The sequence below is a fragment of the Hippocampus comes genome, unplaced genomic scaffold, assembly GCF_001891065.2.
Source record: "Hippocampus comes isolate QL1 unplaced genomic scaffold, H_comes_QL1_v1.1 scaffold136, whole genome shotgun sequence".
NCBI lineage: Eukaryota > Metazoa > Chordata > Actinopteri > Syngnathiformes > Syngnathidae > Hippocampus > Hippocampus comes.
Window position 1 is genome coordinate 368597 of NW_017805840.1, and position 9813 is coordinate 378409.

Here is a 9813-nt window from a genome sequence, read left to right on the forward strand (position 1 = left end):
TATTACAATGTGCACAGAAACTTTTTTTCAGTTTTAAACAGGTTTAAAAAATATTTTTTTAATTGACAAAGCTATTAAGATTTCATTCACACATTTAGAAATAATTCAAATGAAATCGGTGAGACTTGTTAAAAATATCTGAACGTAAATTAATTACCAACCTACATTTCTGATTTGTGATAAGAGACCTGATATAATTATCCACTTCAATCAAAAATGTTTAAAATAATGGGAGGTTATTTTACAAATTTAGATTTGAAACTTGGAACAATCAGTAAATCGTAAAATAATGAGTTGGATTTTATTGCGTTTCTGGAGTCTTTTTACATGAGACTCTGATACCGTATAGTTAATGATGAACATTTTAAAAGGATCAAGCCACGCTTTCCTCAAATTCATATCAATAGTCCTTGCGAACTTGGACGTCACGCGAGACATCACGTGAGTGGGAGGAGCCTTCGTCCCTGTTTTCCGCATCGATTTCCTGCTGAAGGTGGTAGCGTTCGTCGCTCGTCATGTCTGCTGCAAAGTAATCGAAATGGAATCGCGCTGCTCGGACACGGATAGCGAGGAGCAGCAGCAGGAACCTCTTCTTCAACGCGGACGAAAGGACAAAATCCAGCCGGGTAAGAGAACCGTGGGCGGGCGGGCCGGCGACGAGTCGCCCAAGCTTTGTGCATGTCACCGGTTGGCTGCCACCGACTGACGTTTGCCCGTAAAAATATTATTACGCATCTATTACACTTTTCCTTGATTTTTTTTTTTGTGTCCCAATGTTGTTACATTTGGCGACTTAATCTAGAGCGGGAAGCTTTTTTCTGCTTGTTGACGCTGCATATTTTCCAACGTAAACATATGGTGAACTATGAAGAGATTCGTGTTCAAATTCACCCACGGACATCCTCGATGTTGACATGTTTCTCAAATGCACAAACTTATTTGATTTTCACAGATCCACATAGTTGTGATTTTCAGGTGCTTTCTGATCCACGAATATGCGCCTTTTTTGTTGTGTGTGCATTTGTCATGACTGATCATTTGTGAGTATTCTATTTTGTGTGTGAGTTGTCAAATGTACGTAGTTGGATCTCCGCACACGCGCATTTAATTTTGACTCAAAACCTCAGGCCGTGTCAAGATACACAGACAGGTCTCAGTAGCGTGTTGAAAGGCCATGCCTTCTCTGTCCGCGAGGAGGCAGTATTGCTGTCTCCACTGAACGCTAACGAGCCATCGCGGATGTAACTGTGTTGATAATTTTAACACAAATCTCTCACCGTAGTGTACGGCGGAACCCGAGAGAAGAGGAGTAATTCCCTACGGTGTACCCCGCAGAAACTGACGAGCTGCTGAATGGCGTACTTAAGAGATCTTGAAGAAAAAAAAAGTGATTACATTCTACTAAACAAAAATACTTGGTAGAACGAAAGCCTACTATTGTTCATGTTTTTGTGTGTGCGACTTTAGTAAAAGAAAAAAAAAACTTGTTTCTCGAAAAATTGATTGTTTTTTAAATTCCAAATGTTTTCCCTTTTAAAAAAATCAACATGTCCCCTTTTACTGATTATAAATCACAGGCCTCATTTTGTGCTTCAACATTGGGCCCTAAAAAACAAATAAAACAAACAAAATATTTTTTTGGACTATTCAGGAACTCTTATGACTGATGTCTACTCCGGTCAGTGATACATCAGGGGTAACCGGGACTTAAGCGGAAACACAAAAACGACCTTTTTTTATTTTATTTTTTGCACAATTGTGTTTTATTTCTCAATCCACCGGTGGTGTGAGATAAGACTGACTCAACCGACAACTTTTTCAAGATGAGATTCCATTCAGGCTTTTTTTTTTTGACTTGGGAGTGCAATCCTGGGAGACGAGCATGAAAAACAAGCGCCAGTTTTGCAGATGGAATGACTGTGCAAATATTTAGGAAAGAGGCTTCAAGTTATTTATTGCCACTCCCAATTGAAATGTATTGTTTGAAGTACCGGTAAGCATAAACTAGAGCATTACACTTGTCGTTAAAACGCCCACATAATTTTGCCTTGATCTCTGTTAGTTTAATGCAAACACTGTCCTCCGCGAAGAATGACAAATTTTACAGCAGTTTACAGAGGATGTGTAACACCGCTTCCAGGTGGCCAACACCAGAAGGAGCAGCACAAAGTCCATTAAACTGAAGCAAAAAAATTTTGCAAAAAATCTTTATTCTTTGATCTATTTAATGATGTTATTACTGTATGTTTTTATAAAGTGCAGTATTCGAGTGTTTTTTTTTTTAAACATCATGCCACAAAAAAATGAAATTCTCTTTATGGGAGGCTGGAACGGATTGCCATTTTCGCTCATTTCAATGGGGAAAGATGATTTATGTCCCAAGCGTGGTCATCGTCCAAGAACATTTGTTTTGACTATCCCGCAAGCCTTTTTTTTTTTTTTTTTGTCCGCCAGCTCCAGCATGTTGCTCGGCACGCTACGGCCTGGCCCTGCTGTCCTGCTTCGGTTTCTTCGTGGTCTACGCACTGCGCGTCAACCTGAGTGTGGCCATGGTGGACATGCTCAACACCACTAAACAAGAGCAACACAACCACAGCGGCTCCGTGTGTCCTGCCCATCCCAGCCCGGCGCGGCCCAAACACAACCACACAGTAATTTGCTGGTTTTTCCATTTAAGATTTTTTTTCAATCAAAAATAGAACCTTATTCGACAAAAAAGTATGAATTGACTGTTTAAAAAATATACATATCCTGTTTCTAGAAGACTACTTTTTGCACATCCCAAACTACTAAAAAATAAAATTAGAACATTCTAGCGCTTATTCAAAAACCAACATTGTGTTCTTATGAAATTAGTACTTTTCAAAATGGGGGGAGGGGGCAAATAAGCACTTCATTTGTTACAGTTTTTGCTTTTCCAACACAAAGGCCAACAAGACCCTCCATTGACAAAAAAGAATTTGTCTTACTTTTTTGATGTCTTTGGTCTCAGTGGCACTTCTTCCCATGGCTCCATTTGCTGTTTTTATTATTAGAAAAAAACAAACAAACCAGAATCAAACAAAACTAGCCGGCTGCTGGTATGCTTGACAAAGTTTCCGCCAAACTTTTTCTCCTAACGCGCGCACCTGTTCGAATCAACTGAGCTCATTCTCATGGCTTGAACACAAAATATTGGCCACTGTCGATGGCACATTCACGCTCGGGTAAAATGATTTCAAGCAAAAATATTGACGGCATTCATACGTTGTACGTTGTTCTTGGATTTATCACTGCAAAAAAAAAAAAAGACCCATTTTTTCCTGCCAAAACAAATTATTGAAAATATAGTACTTTGTTTTCTCAGAATTCCAGTGATGACCTATTTTTTTCCGATCAAAATAGCACACTTAATTTACTATTTTAACAGCGAAATTTTATTTTCAGAAGAATTTTTTTCCCCCATCAAAATACAACATTATTCTCATAAACAAAAGTATGATTTTGTTCTTGCAGGATTTATTTTTTTCAAATAAAAATACTACTTTAATTTGACCACTGTAATTTCTTAAAAAAACTGTCATCTCCCCAAAATACATACATTATTGAAAAATAATATTTTTATGATTTGATTTTTTTCTACTTAAAAAATGGGTCCTTGCTTTCTTAAAAAAAAATCAGGAAAATATAATTGGTTCTTGTGGGATTCATATTTTTGTTTTTGGAAAATATGACTCCTGTCGTAAGACAATCACTTTTTTTTTTCGATTAAAATTTTATTTGGGGCGTTAAAAGTTGTTTGTGACAGGCCAGCCTGTACAACTGGGACTCTGAGACGCAAGGCTGGATTCTGGGCTCGTTCTTCTATGGCTACATCCTGACACAGATCCCCGGGGGTTACCTGGCGAGCCGCTTGGGGCCCAAGTGGCTGCTGGGTTTGGGCACCCTGGGGACGGTGATGTTTACGCTGCTCACCCCCTTGGCTGCCGACCTGGGCGCCAGCTACCTCATAGCCGTCAGGGTCCTGGAAGGCGTCGGGGAGGTATGTCGTCGGCAGCCTGGGATCCTTTCAGAAAAAGCACACGCACATGTTACAACTGGCAAAAATGTTCTCAAAAGCTTGTTGTGGGTGTACGTACCTTTTTTTTTTTTTTTTTAAGGGTGTTACCTTCCCAGCCATGTACAGCATGTGGGCAGCATGGGCTCCGCCCCTGGAGAGGAGTCGTCTTCTTACCATCTCCCAGATCGGTGAGACAGACAAGCTCATCCAGCAGGGTGTCAAGATTTCCTTGTTAAAGCTTTACATGCATGTTTGTGTGTGTATGGTAGGAGCCCATATCGGGACGGTGGTGTCGCTTCCGCTCTCAGGTGAAATCTGCTTCTACCTGGACTGGACCTATGTCTTCTACATCTTTGGTAACAGCTCCGATTCAGTCATGTTAACTCTGGTTTGACACATGAAGTGCACGGGATGACTTGGGACTTTTTTTTTTTTTTGGGGGTACAATTTGTATGTGAAGGTGCAGTGGGCCTGTTGTGGTTCATGCTGTGGGCATTCCTGGCATTTGACAGTCCAAACAGTCACCCGTGGATCTCGGAGCAGGAGCGAGTCTACATCACGGGCTCACTGAAGAAGGAGGTGAGGCGTCGTCCTGTGTTGCATACTTCAAAGTCAAGTTAGATGCTGGCGTTACCACGCATCTCGAAAATGCTGCTTTGGGGCAAAAAAAAAAAAAAGTTTTGATTTTTACAAAACATTAAAACAGCTCATTTTGACTGAAGTGTTAATTCATGATGTACCGACTGTTTGCTGTTTGCCATTTTTTGGGTGATTGGTACCAGCTGTCACCACTGGTCCAACACATTCCCTGGCGAGCCATTGTGACGTCGCGGCCTTTGCTGGCCATTGTGGTGGCTCACTTCTCGTACAACTGGACTTTCTACACCCTCCTCACCCTCCTGCCTACCTACATGAATGACGTCCTGGGCTTCAGCATACAGCAGGTGAGGACACCTCCCAAACTCTGACGCAGCCCAAGAACACTTTGAATCGAAATTGTCAGAAAACGGAAACGTGACCGATTCCTTCCTCGGATCGGAAGTCAATTGGCAACAAACCACATTGAGTTGGATGCCAAATTAAGGGGCTTGACAGGTGCTGTCTGGATCTGGAATTAGTTTGTCAATATGCCGTCACATGTTGATGTCATGAGCAAAAATCACATTTCATCACTATTCTCTCCCAAATCAGAACGGCTTGTTGTCGGCTCTGCCTTACCTGGGTTGCGCCATGTTCACCTTGCTGAGCGGCCAGCTGGCCGACTACCTGCGGGAAAGGTGGCGCTACCCAACCGTCGCGGTCCGGAAGTTTTTCTCTGTCGTGGGTATGATCGGACCGGCCGTCTTCTTGGTGGCGGCCGGTTACACGGGATGCAACTACACTTTGGCGTTGACTTTCCTCACCATCTCCTCTTCGCTGGGTGGACTGTCGTCGTCCGGCTTCAACATCAACCATTTGGACATCGCCCCTTCGTAAGTATTGGTTATCGGTGGCCCCCGATGCAAGTGGACCGGAACGTACCATTCACTTGTCGGTGGCGTCATCCTGACAGGTACGCGGGGATCCTGCTGGGCATCACCAACTGCTTCGCTACCATTCCTGGGATGGTGGGACCAGTCATTGCAAGAAGCCTCACTGTAAACGTAAGACTTTTTTTTTTTTTTTTTGGGTGAGTTTACAAAATTTACAACCATTTTCAAAATAAGAGGTTTTTTTTAAACAGATTTTTTTTTAGATGTGGAATTAGTTTTATACGTATTAATATAGATTTGAATTTCAACTGTCCAATACTTTAAAAATGAGAAGTCAAACTGAATGTCAAAACAACTGATTAAGTCTGGTTAGATTTTTTTTGACTCAATTTTGATTAAAAAAAAAAGTCAGATGCATGTGAGGTTTTTTTTTGTTTTTTTGTCTGAACTTTTGACTGTTAGAAGGGTACAAAATAAGGCATCAGACACCCATTAACCCCATTTAGTTTCAAATATCTGAGGAGGATATTGGATGTACATTAAATTTTTTTTAAAAATTGTTTTAACCATTAAAATAAGACATTGGGTGCGCATAAAGTATCTGAATGTTTTGAATGCCAAAGCAACACGTCAGACCTGAAACATTTTGAGTTTTGACGATGAAAATAAGAGTATAAAGAGAGTCCCTTGTTATCTGTGTTAGAACACCATCGAAGAATGGCAGACGGTCTTCTACATCGCGGCGGCCATCAACATCTTTGGCGCCACCTTTTACAGCATCTTCGGTCGAGGCAACGTGCAGCCCTGGGCCATCCACGCCGACTCCTACACCGCCCAAGACTAAGACCAAAGCACACTTACGTAAGAAGAAAGCAGAGTTCAGTCGAGAATTTACTGTCTTAACAGTCAACCCCCACTTATTGCAGGGGAGAAGTTCCAAACCCACTTTTTGATGTCGTGGAGTTGAACAACCGCAATATAATGGGATTTCACTTAACTACCGAAAGAGCTGGGATATTTTATATTTTGTTTTTAGCCCTTATATTGTTCTCGCTACCTTTCACACAATTATGTGGGTGAAAACCTGCTTTTGAAGGGGTGTGTGAAGGGGGCTAGTCACCTCCTAGAATCTTAATTTCTAGTCTGGTAACTTATGGAATCGCCAATTGGCAGCTTGTTTCGCTTAGCCCCTTTCACAACAGCTGACGGGCTTTATCACTTTGTGCCTTTCATACAGACACCTCAGTTTATGATTATTTTTTTTCTGATTATTCTTTTGGGCTGTGCCAAAATATATTGTTTCCGGATCAAAAGGGGCCTCTTGATTTTTATTTTAAAGAGTGGATACGAAGATGCAACTTTTTAGTGTTTTGCAATTCTCTGGTGTGGCATCATGGAATTAAAAGGGATCACTCCGTTTTATTTAATAATTTAAAGCGGGCATTTTTTTTTTAAGTACACAAAAGACAGAAGTTAGCTTTTAAATACTTTAGTATTAGAAATGACAAGACAGTCTACTTTGCACATTTGCCAGATGTCACCTCTTGACCGGTTTTGTACTTGTGCCTTAAGCTTTTGAACATGGTCGCACAAAAAAAAAAAAAAAATCATGCACAATATTTCTTGAAGTGAGAATGAATGTATACAAAATGGAATCACTGTAAAGCAGTGTTGTGCAAACGTTTTATGAAACCTGCTAAAATCAGTCTTTGGAAACCCCTGTTTATGTAAACTTGCATATAAAGAGGTTTCAAAATCATGTGTGACAATTATTTTATCAATCACAGCAGAATGGTGCTCTCATGTTGTCTTAATTCTGTGGCTTTGAACACCACATTATTATGGGGAGGAAAGTAGATGAGTCAACAGTGAGTCATTGCCATGAAACCAGTCCGTGATTTAGTCTATCATGTCAACTCATGTGTCAAATGCTTGTAACCATTTTAGCATTCATTTTATTACTTTATGAGAGAGAAATATAATGTAACAATAATGCATTTTGAGAGGGGCAGGAGTGTGCCTTCATGGCGTTTCAACACAATCCATTGAGTAAATCATTAAATTAGAAGCTTGGTCTCTCAATAATATAATCTCTAACTACATTTTTTGCGACATAATTTTTGCGCCATCAATCCATTTTGTCTTAACTGCTTCCAATTGGGTCTCATTTGGGCCAATTTGTCAAAGTACAAGCCTTGGAATTTGCCACAAAATGGCCACTGGAAAACAAAATGGCTGATTTCCTGTTCGATTTTAGGCATGGGTCCTTCAGACTTTGTATGTCATCCTGTCATGATGGCTACGCCCACCCTATTTCATGTTTATCAGTCAAACAAAATGTTTTTGAACTTTTCAGGGGGTGAGGTTTTGGACCCCTAAAATCTATTTTTATTAGGATAAAAACACTTATAGAAATGTAATCTTTGTGCATGTCGGGGCCAGACAAAAAGTGATAAATTTTGATTCCTAGATCTCATTAAGAGGAACTGCAAAACTAGTTACATCCTCACATGGGAAAAATAGTAGACAAAACTGCTTTTACAAAGTTAAAAGACTCATATTTGACTAGATATACAAATTTAACATTTTGTTTCATTCGTAGTTTTCATACTGGACCACATCATATTCAGATGTTTCTAAAACTTGACGAGTAATAACATTTCTGAGTTGGGAACGGTTTTTCTCCATATTCACTAAATTCACACCTTTTCTATTCAAAATACCGCTTTATTTTCCACAGCAAAATTACCAACTGTATTTTAAATAACTCACACTGACTGATTCAAACCATTGTAGCTATATTCAGCTCATTCCGGACATCTTGTGATTTTTTTTCTCGCATTCTACATTCAACCAATACAGTTAATTCCACAGCATTTCAGTTCATCTTTCGTATTTGCAAGCAATTTCTTTTGGAAAAGTGTACCTATGAATTGGACGCCGGCTGGTATGGACAGTGGATAGATGAGTCGAGTGCGCCCTCTGCTGTTCTCAAAACGTAACAAAAAAAAAAGACTGGCAATACATACAGCACATTGTATAACAGTAAAATATCAAATCATAATTATATATAGACGGTAATTGGCAAAAACAGCAGATTCTGGATAACTAAGTGCGTGTGCGCGCGATTACACAATCACCCACACCCCTCCCTTCTGCGTGTCGTGCGCGCGCCTCCAAGCGGATAAGCGTCGTCTGTCCTCAAGTGTGCGCGCGCGCGCTCCCTGCCTCAGACGACCTGCACTTGACAACAGCAGTAGAAACAAAACCAGCAGCTGCTAAGGTAAGCAACACTCTACGTCATAAATAGGCTACTCCCACAACCACCTTATGGCCTGGGAATATGATGCTAGACAGTGTAAAGGGGATTTTAATTTTTTTTTTTATTGTGGGTTGGGGGGGGATGGAGAGGTGCGGTGTTGAGAGAACATGGCGGAGGCTCTTGTATTGCCCATCCGGCGTTCACATACCCCGAACCATCTGACATTAAGTTGGCGCAGTTTTTTGGGGGGTGGAGGGTGGGTGCACTGCGGCAACTGCAGCAGTGACGCTACTGGACAAGAAGGATGAGGATGTGGACAACCTTGCTCTGAATGTCGAATGCTTGGTTGATTAAAAATAATAAAGAACGTCTACTGCAGTGCTATCACGAGAGCGATGGCTGACAAAATTGATTTTTTTGGGTGGGGGGGGCGGTAAACATTGTTGCCAGCGTGCGTCAGCACAGGCACAACAGCATTGAAAAATCACTGGTAGGAACGGCTGGATGGAATGCAGAAGGGATACAGTGAAGCTTTAAGATACAAGTGTCTTGACTTACAAGTTTTTCAAAATATGAGATGTAGCCTAGTCACATTCTTGCGGTAAAAACAAAAATTTGAGATTAGGGTGTGGTTCAGACCCCCACCACTAGATGGTGCCAGCAAACTTATCAATCGAGATTGGTCTCCTTGCAGGGGAAGAACAATATCGGTTGGTGGCGCTCATGCACCATTAGGTTGGTTGCATTTCACCCCCACCAATTACACTGTTCAACAAATTTTTCATGATTTTTTTAAAAAAATTATCGATGGTAGTAAACTTTCTAGATCTTTTTTTTTTTGCACCGATTCCGAATCTGTCATATTTTTTTTCCCTAGCACATCAGGTTTCAGAACAATAATATAGGCAATATATTTGATAGTATTTATTAATTAAGGGTTAGGTTTAGCAACAGATCAAAGTTTAGCCATGTCATTATCATATCTTTAGTAATCCATCAAAAAAAAAAAAAAAAAAAAGTAACTACAACCTCCCATCCTC

The 9813-nt window shown here is 40.6% G+C and overlaps 2 protein-coding genes across 5 annotated transcripts in view; both read left to right on the forward strand.

The window, feature by feature from the left end:
• Positions 1-448: 448 nt before the first annotated feature.
• On the forward strand, positions 449-7270 carry slc17a5 (solute carrier family 17 member 5). Of its 3 annotated transcripts, none has more exons than XR_002170394.1 (11): positions 449-626; positions 2455-2651; positions 3788-4021; positions 4140-4227; positions 4309-4395; positions 4500-4618; positions 4822-4983; positions 5231-5511; positions 5592-5682; positions 6215-6611; positions 6654-7270. XR_002170394.1 is itself a non-coding variant. In XM_019888099.1 (11 exons), the coding sequence occupies exons 2-11, from the start codon at positions 1354-1356 to the stop codon at positions 6353-6355; spliced, it is 1434 nt and encodes a 477-aa protein (XP_019743658.1). In that variant the 5' UTR covers positions 500-626; positions 1283-1353; the 3' UTR covers positions 6356-7270. The 3 variants fall into 3 exon arrangements, 2 of the variants coding, with proteins under 2 accessions (XP_019743657.1, XP_019743658.1); XM_019888099.1 differs by adding an exon at positions 1283-1387 and having other exon boundaries at positions 500-626; positions 6215-7270; XM_019888098.1 differs by having other exon boundaries at positions 6215-7270.
• A 1407-nt stretch (positions 7271-8677) lies between these two features.
• Positions 8678-9813, forward strand: part of LOC109526710 (elongation factor 1-alpha 1) — a 4969-nt gene continuing 3833 nt past the window's right edge. Inside the window, exon 1 of one of the 2 annotated variants that reach the window (XM_019888162.1) lies at positions 8678-8798. The gene's annotated coding sequence lies outside the window, so the exon portion shown is untranslated. The remainder of the gene's footprint in view (positions 8799-9813) is intronic. The other variant, XM_019888161.1, reaches the window with a different exon arrangement.

Bases quoted from the DNA above. Each gene is read 5' to 3' on its own strand.
- slc17a5 (XM_019888098.1), top strand. From the start codon at position 539: ATGGAATCGCGCTGCTCGGACACGGATAGCGAGGAGCAGCAGCAGGAA. The intron at 4,984-5,230 runs GTGAGGACACCT...CTCCCAAATCAG, and splicing joins TGGGCTTCAGCATACAGCAG to AACGGCTTGTTGTCGGCTCT. The intron at 5,512-5,591 runs GTAAGTATTGGT...TCATCCTGACAG, and splicing joins CATTTGGACATCGCCCCTTC to GTACGCGGGGATCCTGCTGG.